This window comes from Haliotis rufescens, unplaced genomic scaffold, assembly GCF_023055435.1.
Source record: "Haliotis rufescens isolate VD_foot unplaced genomic scaffold, xgHalRufe1.0.p SCAF_7, whole genome shotgun sequence".
NCBI lineage: Eukaryota > Metazoa > Mollusca > Gastropoda > Lepetellida > Haliotidae > Haliotis > Haliotis rufescens.
In genome coordinates this window covers 22,182,155-22,207,903 of record NW_025964361.1, presented here as the reverse complement: position 1 = coordinate 22,207,903, position 25,749 = coordinate 22,182,155, and the positions used below count along the sequence as shown (strand labels likewise).

The 25,749-nt window shown below is 40.3% G+C and overlaps 1 protein-coding gene across 1 annotated transcript in view; it reads left to right on the top strand.

Moving 5' to 3' along the window:
• Positions 1 to 286: 286 nt before the first annotated feature.
• Positions 287 to 25,749, top strand: part of LOC124139862 (gamma-aminobutyric acid type B receptor subunit 2-like) — a 161,156-nt gene continuing 135,693 nt past the window's right edge. Inside the window, exon 1 of the mRNA XM_048388273.1 lies at positions 287 to 1,272. Within this exon, the coding sequence (XP_048244230.1) occupies positions 820 to 1,272 (453 nt within the window). The 5' untranslated portion in view covers positions 287 to 819. The remainder of the gene's footprint in view (positions 1,273 to 25,749) is intronic.

Sequence of the window (25,749 nt, the reverse complement as noted above, 5' to 3'; positions counted from 1 at the left end):
TGTACAACATTCACTACAATCATTGATCGAAGAACCTCAAACGACCACTTCAGTTATTCCCCTTACACTAATACACCGAGAGTAATTATCTTGACAAGGAACTGTCATTATTCAAGTTGATCAATATGAATCATTGAAGAAGCAGTTTGCGCGTAGAGAGGCGGGTGTAGTGTATCGTCAGAACCAGTCAGCGACATCTCCCTTCTTCCTTCTCTCTGATTGGTCGGTTTCTCCCAGTAATGGCTCCAGACCTGGGCAACGTGCGAAGATGAATTGTGTTCTCCGCAATAGCCCATCAAAACTAGTTACTCCTTAGGAGTACCGAGTGATTGAAATACTAAACACAGACTCAACAACATCTCACAGAACTAAAACAGTCAACGCCTAGCCTCATGGTGTTAACTGTTTTGTTTGTTCTGCTTAACAAGTTGGAAAGTTTGTTCTGTGTTCGGACAGCCGGGATAGCTTGTCTTAACGGACTATCAAAGATGCTTTTCCTCTGTAACTCTTGGGATCGTGTCACCATATTGTGACCGTTTCACACGTTGCTGTGTGGGTTTAGGCCGAATGAAATGTGTTCAATGGTTAGTGAACATTTGGTCAATAAGGCGGTGAAACACAAGCGCGGTGATTCATGATCTGGATATTTTTATATTTTTGTAGCGTGTATATTCGAGACAGGGGTTGTGTATATTCAAGAAAGGGATTTTATGAAGGGCAGGATGTAAATCCTCGCTGACCCTTGTACAGTTCTTTTCCGGAACATTTTGGGACGATGACCCACAGAATGCAGCCAGTTGCCCACCTCGACATTACATAATGGCGATAGGATGGAAACATGGCGCCTTTTTACATTTTCTTCTTCTTCTTTACATGAGAAACATTCGCGAGGTGTTTGGTTCAGGGACTAGTTCTCACAAACCATATCAAGTTCCTTACGTTCTATCGCCGACTAAACTATCCTCGCTCTACACTGACGCCATTGATAAGATCTACTTAAACAAACCCTCCGGAAAACATGAAGCGCATCCCCGGCACCATCGTATGTTCAGTGACAAGTTTCACAGCGGGAAAATTAAAGATTGGAATATACAGAAGGAGTTAGCTGCTGACGATGTTTTGTATATTGGTGGTTTGTTTGAATTGAGCGGAGCCACCCACGCCGAGAGCGGTCTTTCCGAATTGCGAGCAGCGCAACTTGCGGTGAAACATATAAATGAGTTTGGTGTTGTCCCCGGATTCAATTTGGAGCTACTTTATAAAGACACAAAGGTAAGGAGGGTAATTAATGATGCTGTTTAAACGTCTTGATACTGATGATATGTCTGTGTGTCACGGTGACCTTTGTGTTCCGTGCTTGGATGATGGAAACCCGTGACGTGTCTATTCGACTCGTATTGTCCTAAACCCCGTGACGTGTCTATTCGACTCTTATTGTCCTAAAAACACGTGACGTGTCTATACGACTCTTATTGTACTAAACACACGTGACGTGTCTATTCGACTCTTGTCGTCCTGAAAAACACGTCGTGACATGTCTATTCGACTCTTATTGTCCTAAAACCCGTGACGTGTCTTTTCGACTCTTATTGTCCTAAAAACACGTGACGTGTCTATACGACTGTTATTGTCCTACAATCACGTGACGTGTCTATTCGACTCTTATTGTCCTGAAAAACCCGCCGTGACATGTCTATTCGACTCTTAGTGTCCTAAAAACACGTGACGTGTCTATACGACTCGTATTGCCCTAAAAACACGTGACGTGTCTATTCGACTCTTATTGTCCTAAAAACCCGTGACGTGTGTATTCGACTCTTATTGTCCTAAAACACGTGACGTGTCTATACGTCTCTTATTGTACTAAAAAATCCGTGACGTGTCTATTCGACTCTTATTGTCCTAAAAACCCGTGACGTGTCTATTCGACTCTTATTGTACTAAAAACACGTGACGTGTCTATTTGACTCTTATTGTCCTGAAAAACCCGTGACGTGTCTATTCGACTTTTATTGTCCTAAAAACCCGTGACGTGTCTATTCGACTCTTATTGTCCTGAAAAACCCGTGACGTGTCTATTCGACTCTTATTGTCCTAAAAACCCGTGACGTGTCTATTCGACTCTTATTGTCATAGAAACCCGACGTTATTTCGACCTTATAGTTTATTCGCGCTTCAATAATGATTTCCACTGACCTTTAGTTTTACAAATACTTTCTGTATCACGAAATTATGTGTATTATCGACTTTTTTGTCCTCTTTATCAGTAGCCTATTCAGCAAAGATCAGTTTATCTATTATCTATAACAGATTTATTACTCTATATTTTATCTATCATCTAGCTATCGATCTATTATTTCGGCACCATATATCTACTATATCTATCCATCATCTATATATCTATTAATCTATGCATATTTAACCTGTGTATCGCTGCAGCACGCGTCTACTTTCAGTTTACATGTCTAGTCATTCACAAACGATAAAGAGACATTACAAGTATTTACATAACCTCAGTGTGAGGGCTAGGCAAACGCGAGACGCTTTCAACGCCCCAGGTAACTACCGTTGGATTGTATTTGTTCTTCCTTCACGAAGAAGTATACGATATCATAGACTTCTCAGACAACCTACATGTACTACAACCAGAGCGTCGCGTGCGTCTGATACATCTTTTCATCTTTTGAGTGACCAGCGTCTATCTCGGACCGTGTGCGGGACGAAAAACTTGCGCCAAATACATTTTCATTACCAACAAATATCACCGTATGATCTTTGGACGGAAGGCCATCTATAATATTTAGTATGAAAGAAAACTGCCACTGCCCTCTTTGTTTAGCTATCAGTGCTAATGTACAAAATACTAACTAAACGGACAAGCTTTTTGTCAATTACAAGCTGTCTCCCATCCATCACACATAAAGGTCAAAATCTGCGAGGACGCTCCCTCTCAAGTGAGAACACGGTACCCGAGGTCAGCTGTTCCAGGAGCTCCTGAAATGAATACCATGTTGTGCCTGGCGCTTATGATTGGCATTTTAGTCCACACAGACAGTAAGTGTGTATAGACATGTGACATGATTACCGTCATCGACGTTAATTATGCTTCAAGGGACAGTATACATTGCTCAGAGCTTTGCATTAGTATCAGGTAACACCATCGTCTACAGACGCTCTGATGGTGCGGCTACCTGGCTCAAACACATCAACGTCATCTCACGCAGACTGGGTTCTGTCTAGCCCGGTGGCTGCGAATCCCAAGATTCGGATCAGTTGATAACGTGATGACGGGAGTTGCGTTCGTACGCATAAAGCGATTGGTTTTTGCTTTGGTTATATAACGTAATGAGACGTATTTTGTGTAATGATGGGACTGGTACTAATGACGTTATTTATTCATTACGTCCTTCAAAATGAAGATGCCATAGGCAGCTACAAGACAAAGTTACTCGCTTCAATTTAATTTAAAAGAAAAAACATCACGTCCCCAGCATTTAGACATCATTACTAAACTTTATTGGTGGCACTGAAATGCCATCATCATCACTTGTCATAGCCATACGTATTTCGTAAAAAACAATTTGGTATTATACCTGTATTACCGTAACTAGATAATTATCGCTTGACAATATCACAATATTAATTTTAGCCCTTTAATTTATCATTTTTAGGGGCGGTCGGGTAGCCTAGTGGTTAAAGCGTTCGCTCGTCACGCCGAAGACCCGGGTTCGATTCCCGACATGGGTACAATGTGTGAAGCCCATTTCTGGTGTCCCCCGCCGTGATATTGCTGGAATATTGCTAAAAGCGGCGTAAAACCATACTCACTCACTCACTCACTATCATTTTTACATAAGCTGTTTGTAATCCTAAACAAGTCACCTTCATAGCAACAGTACACTATCATTTTAGACAGCATTCCGTTCTTAGTACGTTAACAGCATGCCGACATCTCTATATCCCCAAACTTAAGTGATGCCTGCATTGTTTCCTATTTAATACACCACATTACTTTAAGAAATAAACACACAGCTTTTAACAATGTTACTTCCCAAACCTCTCATCGACACATCGATATGCCTTTCCCTTACCCACAAGCTAACTACTCCCACATGAAACAGGAACCAGCCTATTAGGAGCAATACCTTCAAGAAAATGTGAAACGCCCTCACAGCTCCCATCCCGTGGGCATAACGTCTGTCTTTGTGTGCTCGCCACAGCGTCACGTCTCCCACCGCTGTCCATACATTGATTTTTACGTATGCCCCTTTATATGTAAACACTCCCAGACAATAGATCTGTTGACTGCTGTATGTTACTGCACTGGTACTATCTTTAAACACCGATAGACATCTTAACGATCTGTCCCTGAGGAGTGTTTCGTAGAGAAAGGATTATTTTGAGAGATAATGGTTAGAAAAAAAGATTTCGAACTTTTATTCCCAAGTGGTATGGACTTCACTATACCACGGGCACTTCAAATCTGATTCTTCGTTTTTACAAGGATATCAAAACGATTAAACGTTGTGAAAATATACTTACTGCATGAAAACATGCCTTATCCGGTACACCGTCATCTGCATCGCTGTGGTAGCGACACGCCACAATTCAAATATTGTAGTTATGTAACCAGGAGAACAAACTAAAAACACACATGTGTGGTTAAAACATAAATATAGATCATATGAAAGGGTAATGTTATTGGTAAATGCGGTATTTTCTTTCCAACTAAATTGAGAATTGAAACTCATTGAAAACGGAACTCTGAAAGGAAATAAGACAGTGAAATCTTGTTAATCCGTAAACTCTCCCTGGTAGATCGTCCGGATTAACGAATCATGATTCTGGATGAGTGTGATCGAGTGAGTGAGTGAGTTTTGTTTTACGCCGCTTTTAGCAATATTCCAGCAATATCACGGCGGGGGACACCAGAAATGGGCTTTACACATTGTATCCATGTCGGGATTCGAACCCGGGTCTTCGGCGTGACGAGCGAACGCTTTAACCACTAGGCTACCCGACCGCCCCTGATTCTGAGTGATGTCCCTTTACGTATATGTGGACGTTCCCAACGGCGATCAGCTGTTTCCAGATTTCCGGAATATCGAGGTGTCACTGAATACATGGTCTGTGTTATCTAAGGGTAGCTCCTGCCACAACCAGCTGTCGTGTATGTTATATATCTGAAGCTGTATTTGACGTCAGCCTTCAAACAGGACGTTGGAAAACACATCCACAGTCACCGTGAGGTCAACGTCACGCCAAGGCCACCTTAACTGATGGATGGAGTAAAGGCGTTTCGCGTGCCAAACAGGATAAAACTGTTGTAGATGTCAGAAAAAACTTGTTTTTTAACATTTCTTACCAAAATTGTCAACATTGCCCTCAGTATATTACAGTCGAAATAATCCATTGAAGATTCCGGGTTAGAATTGGCCCCCAACCTATGCTGGTCGTAAGAAGCAGCTTACAGGATCGGAACGTCAGGATCCTTGACTTAGTTGACGGCGTCATATCAAACTCCGTGGGTTTGTATCGTTGCTTGTAATGTCAGTCACAGGATTATCTGGTCCAGACTCGTTTATTTACAGGCCGCAGTGATATCGCTGGAGTATTGCTGAGTGCGGCGTTAAACAATCATGGTGAATTGACAGTTTGACGTTGTAACGAGCATGGTTGCTGAAACAGGCGTCCAACTTGTGTTAACGGTATATTTTTATACCCCCCATCTGTAATATTAAACAGAAAACTCTTAACTTTTCAATCAAACTACTCAGACACAAGTGGTCATTATGTATGCCATAAATGTGGTTCCAAACGTTACTGAATTGAAACAAATAATCAAAATCGCCAATGTTGTCGATAACCTCCTATTTCATTGAGTATTCTCATGTCATGATTGTATACTTATCCTCCAGGGCGCGTAGGTTACTGTAAGCTGCATAAAAGTTACATAATTACTTTTTGTATACGTTTCTATTATTATTTTTTGATATATGAGAAATTAAAACAAAACCCCGGGCATGGTTTTATCACTATTTCCTGTGGAAAAACATTGGACTTTTAACAAAAGGTTAATCTCAGTAGTGAAATGGAGGTTGTGTTTAGCGTCACTAAAATACTTTACGGCGCAAAATAAGTACGAAAATGAGTGTGTAATCGAAATATGCAAAAGAACCATCATTACATGCCATAGAAAATACAAATCTGATCAGGCACCTTGATCTTCCCCTTTTCAATCAGCAGCAATGGCATTTTGAATTCACGATGGTTACGGGAGATAATGATTGACATATGGGGCATCACAAATCACTCTCAAACATCTGGTGACAATCGGCGATCGTAGTGTTTTTTCTGAACTAGCATTTTATGAGTTAATTCTTTCCGTTTGATAAGATTCCGATGCATATTGAGTGTAGAATGTAGCTGTCTCCACATCATTGATGTTGGAAATTACAGCACGGCGACATAGCACGTAATGCGTTGGAGAACACCATGGTCGTATTGTTGGAATAATGCTGTTACCCTTACAATGCTCTGGCAGGTTACACGTTAATTCCACGGTGCTGCGTTTCAATGGCTATTTTTTACTGTTGTTAATGCCGACATTTCTACATTTATTACGTCTGGGGGCGCAATCATTTGTCAGTGATCAGGTATTTAAAGTAGATTTATCGATCAAACTAAATTTAGATAATATCGAGGAATTTCTTTGTCGCTGGAGCATGTTGAGCACATTTCATGCACTCGTGTACTTTTAATGTACTGCCGCAACATGGCGAGGGTCTTGTTGTCAGATATATTATGAAAGCATGTATAATTATATAACATAATATTTATTTTATTATTAGTAATACACGATTTTATACTTTATGGAATATGTTTGGCTATATTTATTGATGCAAACGTTATTATTTAGTTTGATAGCCCAACATATTTCTGAGATGAGTGACATTATGAGTAAAACAAATGATGATAACACGTTCAATAATAGTCTTTTCCTGAAGAAAACCCTTCTCAAATCGCGTTATAGGTATTCGAGATAAGCGGACTACTGACATCACCTTAATACAATTATCTTAAATGTCATTTCATTGAGTTAACGAGGTTTAACTATATTTCGTAATAAACGATTTTTCTCTTACCCGACTTTGATATGTCCAAAGTATATTTTAACGAATGTGATTGGAGAGTTGTCACCTGGACTTCTGCTTTAAATCGATGACGGACACACCTTGTTTTTTACGCAATGACAAATGTATGTAGGCCAACTTCCTTTTTCGTTTTTGTCTTCATACCTCACCGTTCTGTCCTGATTCCCATGGGAATATGTTCGTAACTGTCAATAAAGAGTTCGTTATCCGTCTTTAAGTTATTTTCCTTAGCGATACCCCACAGTAAGTGCATTGGGAGATCGATCCATCGATCCCATTAACCACCTATACAATATTTATGGAAATCCTCCAAGCAAACATATCGGGATGAGTATCAAGGACGCATGATATAACAATGCTAATATCACATGACATGGAAATCGATATGATCTGATAGACTGGTCTAAATCACGTCTTGTCTTTGTAACATAGACCTGAAACATGGCCTTGTTCTTTGAGCATCACTTGACATTTCAAGCACTTGTCATGAGCAGAGAGCAAAGACGATGAAAGTCGTATTGGAGAGCATAGTGTTTGAAGAAGGTATCTTTCAAATCAAGTGCCCATGAATAGTGACAGTCGTCGTTCACAGATTTGGACATTTATTGAATTGAAATGAATCATTGTTTTGTAAGTCCTATGAATAATTAGTACACTGCAGATAATAGAACCCGTGGAACGCTGGTACCTGGGTCACACTAAACAGGACGTTTATGTATCTAGAAATCACAACATATTAGGGTTTAACGATTGATCGATTATTGATGAATCGCAATTGACTATGATTCTGTGACAATATATGAATGGTAAGTAAAAAATATCAATAGTTACAATCAATGCCACGCTATAGTATCCATAGTATTGATAGACGTAATAATTTAGAAAAAAACATACTGTTTGTCATTTACTTTTCATTGGTTTTCGATCCAAATTACACATTGCTTGAAGATACATCTTGATATCCACTCGGGAAAATGCTTATTTAAATAATAATATACGTATCTTCCTCCCAACAATTTCCAATGAACCTCAGGAATCTAGGACCTGGCATTTTAACAGATATGCATGGAACGCTAAATTGTACAAAGCTAAATTGTACAACACTAAATTGTACAACCCATGCTTGCCGTAAGAGGCGACTATTTTTGTCATAAAAGGCGACTAACGGGATTGGTTGGTCAGGCTCGCTGACTTGGTTGATGCATGTCATTGTATCCCAATTGCGTAGATAGATGCTCATGATGTCAATCAAGGGATTGTCTGGTCAAGACTCGATTATTTACAGACCGCCGTCATATAGCTGGAATATTGCTGAGTGCGGCATTGAACAACCAACAAACAAACGAAATTGTAGGAAATAGAAGTACTAATCAACCTAGCTATCGGAATACAGTCGCTATAGTTGCAAGTGTGTCGCATTAGTGGTTTAACACAGTACTAGTGCAGTGGTAACAATGTGCTCGGTAAGCATACTAACAACATATGATCTTATTATAAACTGCCGAAGAGAACTATGATACCCATTTCAAATACATCACCATCGAATATCCATTTCTTGTTTGTTTCATTTTTATTCCACCGTCAAACATTGATGTGTACTTTCTTTTGTCCCGCAGTTGATGTGCACCGTTCTTCGTGTATAAAAAAGTTGATATAAAGGTGCCTCGTTTAATTCTTCGATTCCTCGTTCTTTTCTCCCTGTCTACGTAATATGATTTCGTTACAAAAAAACAAAGCAGTAGAATTTGGACAACAAGTGCTTTGAAATCAATAAGACTCATGTTTCTGTAAACTCTTAATCCGCTAATATTTGTAATCGTTGCTGTAATGGTGCATATGGGGATTATTATTTTACGACAACAAAAGATCGATCAACATTGGGAATATATTTAACACTGTGTTGTAAAGTAGTCCAAAATAACGTAAAGCCACTGATCGAGTCAGTGAAGAGAAGGATTTTGTGGCAAAAGACAAATATTTGTCCCTAGGCTCACATAGCGATCACAGCGCCGGAACCAATTATTGCTACTTTAGCCCAACGTAATATCTTTTCTGACTTCGTTAGGTTTATAATCAAGTTTGATCATGCAACGCATGAACCATTACACGAGAAACCGTTAAAAACAAGCTAAGCCGAGCCAATCCTCGGTCTGCCAACTGCGATTGGTGACAAGGGTCCCACAGTCTCCGGTCATATCCCGTGGCGCAGGGGTTGGTCAACCAGATTTAGCCATTCATTAGTAACTATTTTTAATTGTTGGGTGTATATATATATTGACATTGTTAGAGACTTTTGTTCGTGATATGCGGGATCACAGCCTTGTCTCTATGCAAGAGCAAGCGGGAGTAGTAATGGGTGATTGTATTTTTCGCATCTTAGGGATATCAAGCCATCTCACGGCTGGGCACAGCAAGAATGGGCATCATTTCGGTGTACTCAAGGGGGAAAGAACCCGGTTCTTAGGGACTGGAGGTAGAATTTACCGTTATATCTAAAGTATGTGGAAGTTGTTTCCCAAGAATAACGGATGGAAAATATATTTTATTCCACAATCAGCGATGAAAATCACGACAGCCTGTAACAATCGGGAATGGACCAAACAAACCAGTGGTTGATTCCATCCAATATATATATATATATTAACTTAATATGATAATGCACTTACACAGCTCTGACACGTCGTGACAGAGAATAAAATATGTTGCTATCTATAAAAATGTCATGTATTCTTGATTATTTAGTAAGGTTTCAGGATACTATTTCGCATATAAGGGTAATCCACGAACAGCTTTAATATTGTATGCCTGTGAGACTTCGAACCCAGGCCTCTCCACTGTGGTTTCACACCGATTGTCTTGCAACTGATAGCAAGATCTTAAACCAACTTGCACAAATCGTTTGCAGCACAGCATACCTTTGAGTAAACCCATATAGTCTAATCTGTGCAGAACCCTACTTTAAAAAAGGTATTTGAGAATGCATGTATGAAGTACATCTATAAGCTAGCCTGTGAGGTAAGCCTACGAGGTCACCTTTGATGGTCAACCTTGGAGATCTTCCCTTAAGGTCGCCATTGAGGTCAGCTAATAAAGGCAACCTATGACATATCCAGCAGTACAGGGTATCCCTTGTAGTAAGGTTCCACTGTCGTGCATGCTAGTCTGTCTTTCAGTCCCTGAACCATATAATTTTCCCCTCCCCCAACCCTTACTGTGATGCTATAGACCTAATCTAGATTTTCCAAAGCTTCTAAATCTCGTATATCAACGTAGCTCCCTTTTTCACGGTTTTTTTGCGGTTGCTTGTTTCTATCAAAATTATGTACAGAGACAAAGCGTTAGTCCGTCGTGCAAGAGCACCAGTCACGATGTCAGTCACTGATACCCTTCTAGGTTCTAAAGGAGACCTGTACTGCTAACTAACAGTGGTGAGGTGATTTCAACGCCGTGATCATTACCCATTTGTAAGAAGCCGTCCGTGTCGCCCTATCTACTAATTGATATCGAGGGGATCAAACAAGATAATGTGTTGTGAATAACTTCAGAACTAACGTGCATTTAGACCAGGGGAAGTCTAAAACATATATTAACACAACGTCGATGCGACAGAATGTATCATTCCAACACTATGAGAGAGTGGCGTTAAGCATTTCTTTGAATATTAACATTTCAGTTATCTGGGCGAACCATTACAATGTTCGTGGAGTTCGTACAATGGACTCTGCTCTTATCATAGATTGCTTATGATTATGGGAAAGGTTTGTCGCTTCTATTTCAAGAACAAGACCTTCCGCGTCGCGGTGGCACACCGTCATATGACAGAAATATTGTTAAGCCCCAACTCACTTACTCACTTTTACAGAGAGGCTTAGTTTTTCGGGAAGGCAATGCAGGTTAAGAAAAGTATATAATAATCATCAGCATCAGATGAACATGTAATTTATTTGTGCCGTCCTCATAGCTGTGTTGGTGGAGCCCGCATCGGACGAGGCCGAATCATCTTCTGTACTGTTATCTACATAGTCGATGCGTCCATGCTTCCGGGCTCGTAATTAGATGTGTTATCAGAAGCAATGTCGTTACCGACGTCCCTATTACCCCCTACCTCTATACATCTTCCTGTCTCACACTCCCCTCACTTCTGACCCCACCAAATGCCTTGTATCATGCCTCCATGTCGCCCGATACAATATCTCTAATCAATCTAAAAATCGTCAACAGAAAAGATACCAGCCCAATAACTCCAGCTCCTGTTTCCTTTGTGGACGTATTATCTTCGTAGAAACTCATCGGATTCTTTGGACAATGTATGATTATATACAATGGCTGTCCAGCCAATTATGCACCCATCCTTATCGGGGAATGATACCTAATTCTGTTTCAATACCAAGATGTGATTTATTTTCAATTCTCGCGAGATTTCATCTAAGTCTCGTGTCGTCGTGCGCCGATCCTAAGGCAATCGAGTGAAAAGATATCAAGGAAAAGTGTGATGTCTCTATTATGCCAATAACTAACGGCTTTCTTTTCATCTGCTTCAGCTCGCTCTGCTACACCCCGTCTGGGGGCAGGTTTTGAAGTCCCCTTGGGTTACATGGGTTTGATTATATTATTGATTGAAATTAAATTTCCTGGTACTCACAGTTGTATTGTTGGCATCTGGGGTACAGGGTTGAACAATGTTGCAGTATGTTGGTGCTGTTGTACCGAAACGATACTGCTGTTGTGGATGCAGCGAACACTCCATCCGACATGATGGTCAACGATTGCAGGGCAACTGCACCTCCTATGCACAGATGTTTTGGTCTGGCTATCTCATTGGACACGTAACAAATTATTTCATGTCCAAGTAAAACAGTAATTTCTTTGAAATCACAGAAGTAATTATATTCAGAAAATGTTTGCCTTTGATGTAGGGACGGGACGTGTGGTGTTGTGACATGCATTAACTTCATTCCAATACATCGTTATGAGTGGAAAATGTGAAAACAAAATATATCCCCGAACACATTTAGTATACATTAACATGTTTTGGTTACAGTACATCTCTACTGTTTGAGTCGACGATAAGATGCAAACTTCTCTTTACAGCAGAAATGAGACTTTAATATGGCCGAAATCTGGTCGGAGTGTTGTAACATAATGTCCCGTTCAACCCATCAACGGGGGTACGGGTGGCCCAGTCGTCTAAGGCGCCGCGATTCGCTGTGCAGAGTTGCGTCCCTTGGGCACACCAGAAACTTATGATTGTGGGTTCGAATCCCGGTTCGCCCCGATTATGTTTCTAGGTTTTTCAGCACCATACCCGTGCTCGTGGGTTTCACTGAAGTGGTAAACATCTGAGACCTGCATCACTTTGGGCTTTCCTCCCACATTAAGCTGACACGCCGTGATATAACTGGAATAATGTGAAAGGGGACGCTAAACCCAACTCACTCACTGAACCCATCAACGATGCCAACGTCAACAGCGATACCGACGTCAGCCAGACACATTAACCCATTTAACTCCATTAAAATCATGATTATTGTAGAGAATTTCAATAAAAATACATAAAAGGGTATTCCTCCGAACCAAATATCTGGGAATCCCCTACTCCGTTAACCTGGAAGATTCGATTTGTTCCGCCGGATAGAAGGGGATTCATTGGACAAATGTGGTTGTGTGAACTAAGTTCTAATTCCAATCGCAGCATGCTAGAATTTGGCTGAGTATATAGGTTGTTGGTTAATGTTTGATGTCACTCCAGTGTTGGGCCTTTTTTGTGCGTAAAATTTTGTGACCTAATTTGTCATTAATTGTAACTAAACAGCGCCAGTGTTTAAATATGTGCTTCATTTGCAGCTTTATACCAACTTTCCCTCATTGTATAGTGCTGGAATCACTCACACCATACATGTCAGCGGTTTCTTGGTATTATATTAAGGACAGCATTTAATTCGCTTGGTAAGTAACGGTTTACCAATAAAGTATGTAATTATTTTTTATTTTTTATTCAACATATATATATATATATATACATATAGTTTAAAGTTTAAATATGCCAACCACCTATTTCTAAACTTTCTGTATCTTTCATTGACGAACTACTTACATGTAATATGTGTTGAGCGATCCAGCAGAATGTTATGTACTTGAAACCTCGCACAAGACACTGTTAGTAGTGTAATGCATTACACTTGCATAGTTACTTCATTTCCCTAGGGTGCTAACAGTGTCATAGTTGTGTTTCGGGCCTTAAGTTTGCAGTGTTTCTGTGTTCAGTGTTTCCTTTCAACCTTTCACGTTTTGCAATTTTGCAAACTTTTGTAATTTTTTTGTGTGTGAAATAGATTTTCAAGTCTATACGTTCTTTTGCCCGGCAGTTTATAATGCAGCACATCTAGGTCTAGGCTTCAAAGAACACATCGTATAGGTTCGAAGCTGTCCACAGTGATTTAGCCATTTAATGACGTCTTCAAGCTGAGCCGATCAGCTGTGTGATTCCACAAACCTTGCACCGGCTTCTTTGATCAGCTTACACTTTTCTTTACCACCTACCTAACTGCTCTAAGTATTGTTTTCTTTGGCCCGTCGCTCTATATCAACACTCCCAGACTAAGTCCAATGATAAATCCACGTTCCGTGAAACTAAAGCATAATCGCTTCTTTTTAGTCACCCTTTGAAGAAACAATCCACCATTTTTATAACCATAAGGTCGTTATTATTCCCCACACCGATCCTTTAACAGATCAATAGAACTCTTCACGTCTCGTCCCAGTCGTACACGGATTCGTTCTAGATTTTCCGGTAAACGTTGCTTTCCAAGCCTTCCAAGGGATTAAAACGGCAGGTTTCCAAGTGTTTCCGCTGTATACAATCTCTACAGAATGAAACGGATTCTTCATCATGTCATATGGGAGAACGATTGATCAATATTTAGTGTCCGAGGGATACAAGTGCATTGCTCTCCAGTACTCACAACATCAAAGCTTGTGACAGTATCGGAAAAAAATCTCTTGGACGGTTTACATGTGGAAGCAATTCCTTGGGAACATTGGAATGTATGGGTTGACTGACTAGGACCTGTCAGTTCTTAGCGACTTTAGCTGTTTGTACTGTTTATTACCACTTAGGTAACTAATAGGCAGAAGTATTCAATCAATATGCTTAAAATATAGTACTCGCAGATTTTTATAAACTGCCTGGCAAAAAAAAGTCAACACTTGAAAATTGGATTTGACCCCAAAATTTCCAATGTTATTAACACTATGCTGAAGGTGGACGCCGAAACAAGTAAGGTTCGAAACACAACCATGATACCTGCATCAAACACATCACCTTCGAATAGCTATGTCTTGTTTGTTTCACGTGTAGGCACTACCAGATATGGATGTATACTTTCTTTTGCCCGGCAGTGTATTTGTACCAATAAAAGTCCAACAGACAAGATAAAAATAGTGAGTCATTTAAAATGTCAACTTACGTCCGCAGGTAAATGGCGACCAAAATGGAGACAAAGATATCAATAAACAAGAATTAGAGGATGCATTTGAGACCAAGATCCCTGCGTGATCTCATGAAAACATGTCCCTTAAACTGACCGACTGGCTGGGGTTGAAATACTGATAACAGCGTAAAACTCACTCTAAACAATGGCTTGTAAAACATCAGTGCTTTGGTCTGCCTGTGCCAAACTTATTCACACAAGATCTATTACAGCTGATGCAATAGATTCACACTCACACACGTTCATTTTGACATTTGCTAACGCAGACACAAGCACACACGCAAGGACAAGCAAAAGCAGCGGCAATTCTACAAACATCAGCTCCAGAGACGACTGTAGTGCGATATCTGGTGGCGTGGAAATCATCACATGGCATCTCAGCACTTCATAGCTTAATGTCCTTTCTTCAATGCCGGTTCACCATAGTGCAAAAGCCCTTCCATCTACAAAAAATGTCAATATGCGTCCCGCCTTGGGGTATCATCATCGACATAGGTGACACTGAACACGGTCGCTTGTTTCCAAAGTATTTCATATGGCATCACAACGGTAAAGGACCAGGACTGTTTCAGGCTTGACCAAGTTGAACCCCCGATGGCACCCCAAACGTTGGAGAGCTGTGCTTTGTGCGTTGGTATTTGACTCTTCCTCTTTTACGGATATAGATTGTATTTGTCATGCATTACATACCAGCGTTTTAACGCCGGTTACTCACTGGTATTCACTTGTTGAATGAAGGTGTTGGGTGCTGCCAGTAAAGCGGGAGATAACTAACTTTCCGCGAACACCTGGTGTCATCACTGATATTCAGCGATCCGGACAAATAATATTCATCACTATTTTGCCGTGAGGATCCGCTGATCATGGGTTCGAACACCAGATTGACTCCGATTATGATACTTATTCCTTAGCCTTTATGATCCTACCCGCTCCCGCGGATTTTACAAAATGTTGAAAGGGTCCTTCGTCAATTTTGTCATTTCTCATTAAGCTGACACGCCATAATATAACTGGAATACCATTTGGGCCAAATTCACTTCAAATACAAAGCACACGTCCCATGTAAACATATGCCCTTTCATTAAAGCTTCCTAAATACCAGAATATGTACAAACCTCGTAATCAATGCATGCACTTAACATCAAGGTCGAAATTCTGGCATTCATCTTTAGCGAGAAATAAGTTCAGTGTTTTATACGTTTGCAAAACAAACAGTTAGGGTCAAGTTAGTATGTTCAAATATTCCATACTAAAATAAATAAGAATCGATAGATTGACAAGCCACGAGCGCCACACCAGTGTTGTCCTTGTGGAGAGTTATAATCCATACACGCGTTTCTTATAAGACGAAATCACGACAGAGATTGGATATTACAGCTATGAGCAGAAATTGCGCGAACGCTGCCGGAAATAAAGTCTCATTATTGCGATTATTTTCTAGGTTATCCGAGATAATCCCTTGGCCGGTTCGGACACCTTAGCCATATCACATCCTGATGTTAGCAGCGTCACATCCCGGCGTTGGTGAAAGCACCATACCGAGGCTGAGACCGCTTTACGTGACGCATCTATAGTCAATATGGCGACCGTCCTTGTCTGTCTGCCCGGCTCTCGCGTTGAGTAAACTTCAAAGTTGATGTTGGTCAGTGGTGTTTCCGGAATAATCAACGAAAGCGCCATCAAACAGTAAACGTCTTTAAGTTAGATCGATAGAGAGACATTGTGTATTATAAGTTTCTGAATATTCTATGCTCTATCATTCAGGTGATTTCGTGTTAACCTGAAACTGGTTATTAACACGGCTATAGATAGGACTTTATAATTGCTGTCAATCGATTTAAATTCAACTCAGCGAAGCCCAAGGTTTATGTATGGTGCGGAAATATGGGGTACAGAAGTAAGAAAAAGCATTGAAATTCTAATACTAAATACTGTAAATATAACTATGAAAATAAGATATACATCTTCAAACACTGCTCTATAAGCTGAACTGAAAGAACGAGAATGTATGAACATGGTGTTGTGAGAGTAACTAAGTATTGGATTAGGCTATTAAGAATGTCTCTAGGCAAATGTCTAAAGCACTGTTATTTCATGCTGTACGAGGGCTGGTGAAAAGGTTCTAAGCCTGACTAACTTTCAACTATAGGCCATATCAAAGTGAACTAGTCAATATTGTACATTTTTGAATAGTTCATTGCAAGTGGATTTGGTCTGTTGAGGCCGTTTGTATATTAGTGACGGCCAATTGAATGTGATGGAGGTCCAAATGGAAAAGAACGAGGACCGAGCAGTCATCAAGTTTTTGACGTCAGAGAAAAGTACTCTCCAAGACATTCGTAACCGCATTTCCCAAACGTATGGGAATACGTGCCCTAGCTATTCCACTGTTAAACGTTGGACAGCTATGTTCAGGGCGGGGAGGACAAGCCTTGAAGATGACCTTACATGTAGGTCTGGACGTCCCTCAACTTCCATCAATGAAGATTCAATCAAGGAGATAGAAAGACTTATGCTGTCAGATAGACGTATTACGTATTGCTGAACTTGAGGAAGACACAGGTCTAAGCCATAGATCCAGTGAAACTATTGTTCATGAACATTTACAGATGAATATCAGTTCGTTGGGTGCTAAAGTTTCTACATTCGGATCTTAAGGAAAAAAGAACAGCATTGCAGAGAAAAGTTTGAGCTTAATGAGGACGATTTCTTCAAATTCAAAAAGAGATCTGTAACTGGTGTTTAAACATGGGTCTACCATTATGATCCCGAGTCAAAACGTCAATCCGTCAAATGGCACCAATGAAAAGCTTCACGATTGATATGAGAAGTGTATTGAAAAGCAGGGAGATTATGTTGAAAAATAAAATTTAAAACACTTTCACAATTGTTGGTTTTGTTTGTTCGGCTTAGAACTTTTTGACCAGCCCTAGTATAAGTATGATGAAGTAGGTTATAAAAAATTGTGTTTCACTTGTGAAATATATACATTGTTTAGTTATGGCTTTGGTAAGGTATGGTTGATACAAAATGTCGGAGACTGTGGTGCTTTTACCCATACATTTAAGCAAAGAACAAGAGATTTGTTTATGCAATAATAGCCAGATTGTATCTAATTCACCACGGCTAGAATTATATTGCACCTACAAACCCATGCTACAACCTGACATATATCTATAATCGATTAAGACTGCAAAGAGCTCTAACAAAAGTAAGATGTTGTTCGAATGATTTAAAAATACACAAATCTAGAAAATCTAGTAATCACGACTTTGCTGACAGCCTGTTCAATTTCTGTGAAAATGACTTAGATGATGAATAACAAGCACTATTTATATGTCCAGCTTATACTTACTTAAGGTCAAGACATTTGGCCTTTCATTATTATGAATATCTTACCATGCACAAGTTTGTATCGCTACTCACAACAAATGACAACAACATTTTATTCCAGCTATCCCTTTGTCTTGAAAAAATGTTTACACTTCGAAATTCCAAAACCATATAAATTGAAGCCCCATTTGCGTCATGGTCAGACTATACGAAATACGTTCTGCTCTGTTCCGTATACCTTAATATCAGCTTTGTAATTTGCTAGTGGCTAGTGGTATTTTTTGGACATTCTGATAAAGGAGCCTGCATCTACATTGAAAGATTAATCCACGACCAAAAGGTAATTTAATGCTATGCTAAAAACAATCTTATTCAACATGACACCCTCTGTTGTAGAAGTACATGCGGACTACATGGTCAACACCGCGGTCGTGATCACGGAGAAGCATAACGTGTCACGCGCTGCAATGAGCGTTTTTACGTGTAAACTACCGTTCCTGGTGCGACCATTAATACTATATACGTAAAGGATACTGTGATCTATAAACATCTCCTCCATCTTCATTATTCATCTCTCAATCCCAAGTTGCATCAGAGATGTGTACATTGCGGACAGAGATCACGATGGCCATTACCGTTGTCCTGATTAATGACGTCCAGCCCGTCAACGGTGTTGCTGCGCGGTTGGTATTAATGGATAGCGCCCCGATTGCATCTTAACTGACACATCAAATGTAAACGTGGGTCAAATCTGTTCTGCATTTAGCCGAAGGGTACGCCATTCGAGGTACCAAGTCAAGTCTCGTCATGATCTCATATCAAGTACTATATTCCTCACTGCATATGAAAGATAAATCAATATTAACGTTTTATTTGAACCACCTTTCAGTACTCGCCAAGGTAATCAAATAAACTCATATTGATATTGTTGAGATAAAAACATATAGAATAACGTGTATGAATAATATGAAACTGTAAGGAAAGAAATAAAATCATCATATGACATGTTTTATGGTAAATGTCATATATAAACGAATTTCCTCCCTCGTCTGTGTCCTGTAATTCTCAATCGTTTACCCGTCATTCAAAATTAGATAAAGGAATATGAATTGGTTTCAAGTGAGTCATCAATATCTGTTCCAGATCTTCAAAACGTATTAGTACTATTCCATTACAATCTCATCAAACCTCGCTCATCAAGTGCCTCTTACAGGATATGGCCCCAAGCAGCCCCTTGTAACCCCGCATCCATTTGAGGAAGTAAAACTCTCAACTAAACACTTACATTACAACGGTTAAGCCATGGGCCAGAGTTATATGCCTACGGTTTAGGAAGGACACTTTAATGATGCCTCAATTTGCAGGGGTCGATCATGGAAATATTTTGTGATTTGCAAATTGATAGAAGATGTGTAAAGTTACGATACCGCATTTGTCGGGTCATCCTTTCTACATGTCATAAAGTTCCAGTGACAATAGTTCGCCCCATTGAGGCCCACCGAGGTCAATTCTACTCGACCACTTTCACTCATCTAATCTACTAATGTCCCCATACTGAACGTCCCTGCCAATGTCACAATCGATGTAGAAAGGACTGAATTAACTTGTATGGTTCCAACCATGTCGCCGGTGCAATATTTTGGTCCATGTGGGGAAATGAAATAATTTAACGAGGGTGAAACATTGTCAACTCGATATAACGTGTAAAACGATTTACGTTTACGTTAGTTTCGACAAACGTAACTCTAAAGTTTAAAAGATCTGTGAAGATCCCGGTTAGAATAGATCTTCAGCAAACCATGTTTGTCGTAAAAGACGACTATGCTTGTAAGAGGCGACTAACGGGATCGGGTGGTTAAGCCTTGCTGACTTGGTTGATGTAGGTAATCGTATCCCAATTGCATGGAGACCCGTGAAGATCCGGGGTAGAAAAGGTCTTCAGCAACCCATGATTGCCGTAAGACAAACCGTCAAGACTTACCTATGTCGTAACGGTACGAACGCTTTGTCGATAGGACCCTTGACATCATAGTCTGCAAACTACCAATGACGCGATGCATTGTCATAAGATGTCGACTTAAAGAGGTTTCACTAAGATATCAAAATATATCGTACTACCGACAAAAAATAAGGGAACTGATGAAATGATATTGAAGGTGAAATGGCGATAACTGTCTGTCAACTTAATTTCGAGCGTCTGGATCAATATCTGGTGTCCCCACCGTGATGGGCGGTACATGCACGACACCTTTATGGCTTACTGTTGATTAACTTGGTATTGCCCGCTATTCCGCCAAAAGAGCTACCTCAAGCTGGGCCAAGTTGGCGGGTGCTTGGTCTTTTGCGTACACTCTCCACCCGAGAACATCCCACAGATGCTCTATTGGTGACATGTCAGGGGACTCAGCGGGCCAGACTGATGTGTGTATGCCTACTCGTCGGACTACTCGTGAGTACATAGGCACGATATGGTCTGGCATTGTCATCGTACAGTTCAAAATTTCTGCCGATAATTCTAGCGAATGGAACAACGACAGGACGCAAAATGTCGTTTGCATATCGCTGCCCAGTCAAATGTCCATTTACTATAACCAAATCAGTTCGCCTGTCATGATCATGATACCGTCCACACCACGACAATACCGCCCCTATACCGATCATGGTCAAGAATCGTTACCCTGGCAAATAGCTCGCCGCTACGTCGCCAAAAAAGGTTTCTGCCATTTGTGAATTGGAAGGCATGGCGTAACGCAATTGGCGCATAGACCGTTCCTTGTATTGCCTAATCTTTGGCGCCTAGGATCACACCGTTCATAGGACGCCTTGCTTTCAGGCGGGCTGCCGGTTTGTAACGGTATATGTTGAAATTCGTTTTCCAGTTATTGTACGAATAATCTATTGATAATAAGAGCAGATTTCAACCTAATGCGTAGTGCAATTAAAGTTAATCTATTTTAGGTGTCATTTTAGGCCTGAAATACCCAGGTCTCATTGCCACTCGTCCCACACACGAGAAATTACACTTTTTGATTTTTCAAACATCAGGCAACTAATGATACGGGCTGTTCAAAACGTTCTAAGCTTGACTAACTTTTTACTATGGGCCATAACAAAGTGAACTAGTCAATGTATTTCACTGTCTGAGCAGATCATTGCAAGTGTATTTGATCTGTTGAGGCCGTTTGTATATTAGTGGCACCCAGTTGAACGTGATAGGGGTCCAAATGGACGCAGAAATGGAAAAGAACGAGGACCGAGCAGTCATCAAGTTTTTTACTTCAGAGAAAAATACCCCCCAAGAGGCCGCATGTCGCAAGTGTATGGGGATAGGTTCCCTAGCTATTCCACTGTTAAACTTTTGACAGGCCTTGCAGGTGACCTTAGGTCTGGACGTCCCTCAACTTCCATCAATGAAGATTCAATCAAGGAGATAGAAAGACTTATACTGTCAGAAAGACGTATAACCATTGCTGAACTTGAGGAAGACACGGGTCTGAGCCATGGATCCAGTGAAACTATTATTCAGGAACATTTACGGATGAATAGCATCTCTGTTGTTGGGTGCCAAAGTTTCTAAATTCTGTTCTTAAGGAAAAAAGAACAGGCATTGCCAGAGAAGATTTTGAGCTAAGTAAAGACGATTTCTTCAAATTCAAAAAGAGATCTGTAACTGGTGTTTACACAGTGGTCTACCACTGTGATCCCGAGTCAAAACGTCAATCCGTGAAATGGCACCATTCCACTTCTCCGGCACCAAGGAAATTCAAGTCTTCAAGATCAGTAAAGAAAGTTATGGTCAATGTATTCTGGAAAGCAAAGGTGTATGATCCTTGTTGATTACTTAGAAAATCAAGAGACGATTACCGGTGCCTACTGTCCTGGTTTGCTTCATCGCCGGAGAGATTATATCAAAGAAAAGCGTCGAGGAATACTGACTGCTTGAGTTATATTTTTTCATGACACTGCCTCTTCTCACACCTATAGACTTGCAAAGGCTGTTGTGTGACAATGTGTGTTCGAAGAGCTTCCTCACCCTCTATACTCGCCAGACCTGGCACAAAGTGATTTCCACCTGTTTCCTAAACTGAAATAACATCTTCGTGGAAAGCGCTATGACGACTACGATGACCGCAAAGCTGCCGTGAATAGGTTTGTCAGGGTTGCTTCAGAAGACTTCTTACTGACTGGAATTGAAAAGCTTCACTGTCGACATGAGAAGAATAATGAAAGAGGGAGATAAAGTTGAAAAATGAAATTATAAACAGTTTCGCAATTGTTGTTTTGTTTTTGTTTGGCTTACAACGTTTCGACCCACCCTCGTATTGACGTTACACCCCGTCCTCCCTCCCCCCCCCCCCCCCCCCCCCCCCCCCCCACACACACACACACACACGGAAGCATTCTTATGGTTGTGTTTTGCTCACTTGCATTAGTGATTGTGAGTTGCCCAATAGGCGCACACGCTTTGGCTTCCGTTCCGTGTGCCCGTACATCACGTACTCGTCATGCATGATGCGAAATTTTATTGTGATCAGATGTTGCGCTCAGACGCAACGCCACGGTATTGTAAATGTATATCCCAACGATAGCTACATTCAAATCATTAGTTCCCTTATTTTAGTCGTTTTTTCATTATAAAAAATACACCCACAAAAGCTATGAGCCAAATTGACACATTTCACAGTGCCGGTGTTTAATATAAATTCTCACAGTGTTCCAGAGAGTGGGTTAATAAATAATGCAATAAACGATCTTGATAATGCTATTATAGAAAGGCAATTATGTGTTTGAAAGAAACATCTGCATCTGATACACCAGACCGTTCTGTCGTACAGTAACGATAAACAGACACTATCACTGCATGAACTCCGTTACGAATGGAAGTAATTACAAATAAACGTCGCACCTGCTACTCATGTCTTAACAAAATGTAATTGCTAATTTTCAAAAAGGAACGATGAAGCGATGAAATGTATGCATATTCATGAAATGCCGTTTACTTAATGCTTTTCACCACACTAGAGACCTGTCATCAAGACGCGAAAGCCTTCATTCGGCTCGTTCTTTCAATTTGTACGAATTAGGGAATCACCACGCAACCAATATTAATCATGTTGACGAATTGAACAAAAAAGTTTATTCAATTAGAACTGTTTAAGCTAGTATTAAATTGAAATACTGTGTGCCGATTCCTTTATGTCCAGAGGCATTAAGCGAATCGCCAGATGGCTGCAATACTGCCGATTTGATATAAAATGTTCACTCACTCACTCTATAAGTGAATTGTCTAGTTACAACTATGGCTAAAACGTAAATGTTTATGATTATGATAATCATTAAAACGAATCTTGAACAGAAATGCCGATTCATTTACAAATATGTTTTAGAGGGAATATCTGATTTGCTAGGCTACATCAATGGTTACACAATAAAAAGACTTATGACTAATAATATTCATTATTAAAGTAGACCTCCAAGGAGTAACAAATGCCTATTCATTTAAAAAATACGTTTTAGAAGAAGTAAATCTTTTAGGCTACAACTATGGTTACATTGTAAATATATTTGACTAATAATAGTCATAGTTAAAGTCATAGTTAAAGTCTATTCCGCAAAACATTGTATGCAAATAGATGTCCATTGAATTTCTGGAACACAATATGGCGATTCATTTATGGCAATAAGTGATTTGCGAATAAACAATAATGGCTAAAAAGTAACAGTTTATTGTTACTGTTACTGTATATTTATATTTATTATAAATTTTACTGTTTATGATTCAAAATATGCCTTGTTAAGCATTGTATGCATTCACAATCTCTTACCAACTGCGCAGTACACGATGATTGTAACCAGACATGAGCGTATGCATAACCACATGTTACTTTGCCTGAACAAACAACAATCCTAATGAGGGCCTATTGGTTTATAAATCACACCTACATTTACTTGATTGCTCTTTGTGATGAAAGTACGCGATACACGAAAGCCAATTCCCATATCTAGCAATGACCACCAGCCAACTCACAACCTCTTATACTAACGAGGCTTCACAGAAGCTGTTATGCTTGTGGAGTTATGCTATTGGTATCTTGCCTCTGCGTTGCAGCATTGGATAACAGAGTTGAAAGATGTGTTGTCACTGGCCACTCTGGACCTTAATGACTGCATGCCGTTAAGCTGATGACATTGCTACGTTTATTATTGTTTCAGGTGTGGATGATTCTTGTAGAGAGCAGATTGTCATCTTTTGATTATGAATTAGCAAATTTATTTTATGCGATAAGCATTATCTGATATAAACATATAAGGTGAGATGAAATGAGGTTTAACGTCGTGTCCAAGATTATTGCACTAAGATAGCGACGTGCATGCACATGTGTGTACATGCGTGCGTGGACGTGTGCGTGCGTGTGCGTGCGTGCGTGCGTGCGTGTGTATGGCTGCTTGTTGTTGTCCGCACTAATGCCTATTTTATAGTGCCAGCCCACTGAAATACCATGCCGCAGTTTAACATGAATACTCCTCTCAGTATATAGACGCCGAGCCAACCAGTCTTTGTTTTAGCTCCTTATTGCCGAGCACAAGGCAGCGCAATAATAAGTACCATCTTTTAACGTCTTTTGTCCCCTCCCTTCCCCTCTCTGGGTAGACGCTCTTCTACTAGAGCACGCAGGCGATAGAACCATGTAAATACGAGATATCATCACTTTGATTGAATATGATATTTTCACAATGCATAGTCGACGATGGATGTGTAATGTCTAAAGAGCTTTTAAACCACTCGGATATTAAATTCACCGTTCATACGGTGCGAAATATTAAATCTACTAGCATTGGCCATATAAACGGCATCTTAACCTTGTGGAACCCTGCGGGTTAGGTGTTGATACGACGGTGAATGGGGTGTAAAGTGGGTTTTGACTTCACGGTATTTCAGTTATCAGACAAAAGCACGTGGTGATGAGAGTCCATGGCACTTGCACATTGGTGAAGACCACAAAGATGGGCGTGGTGCGGATAAATAAGGAATCATTATTAGGACGAATCTTGGTTTCGAAACCACTGTCATAGGATTCTGGGATTTATTACCCACGTGGTGAAGATACAGGTGGCAAGATACTAAATCCGTACGTCACACGTGTGTCGTACAAGGTTGACCTTGTTTTATTGGGTTTGATTGGATAACCGTGAACTTTGTCACACCGGGACTAATTTTTCATTCATAAAAAATCGCGAGACGTCATTCATTTTGCAACTTCAAGGCAGAACTGAAGCAATCTCATGTGAGCGAGGGATATTAACAAACACTTTATTAAACCAAACAAGATAGTCACACGCATCAAATTCTGTTTGCATCCTATATCAGTTATGCATTGAGCTTCCACAGACATTATATAATCGAGCTAGATCTATATCCATTTACAATGTTCGACTACCGTTCAATAGAGCGAGGGTCCGCATGAGCGTGACGCACCCGACTACTTTCGCAACTTCCAATTTGATTTAACGTAAAAGGATAAGCGTGGTGAAATGAAGTCAGTTTAATCTATCTGGACAGATATCTAGACTTACTTGGGATGATCCGGTTGTGCCATCAGTGTCCTCTTCGAAGCGTATTTTGTGGCACTGTTTCTGGAGTTGTTTGTTCACGACTGCACAACCAGATCACTCAAAGTGAACATTTCCGATACAAATCATTCGAAAGCTCCGTAGAAGTGTGCCTGATTTCTGATTATGTGGCCCAAAATATCCCAAAGGTGAACAATAAC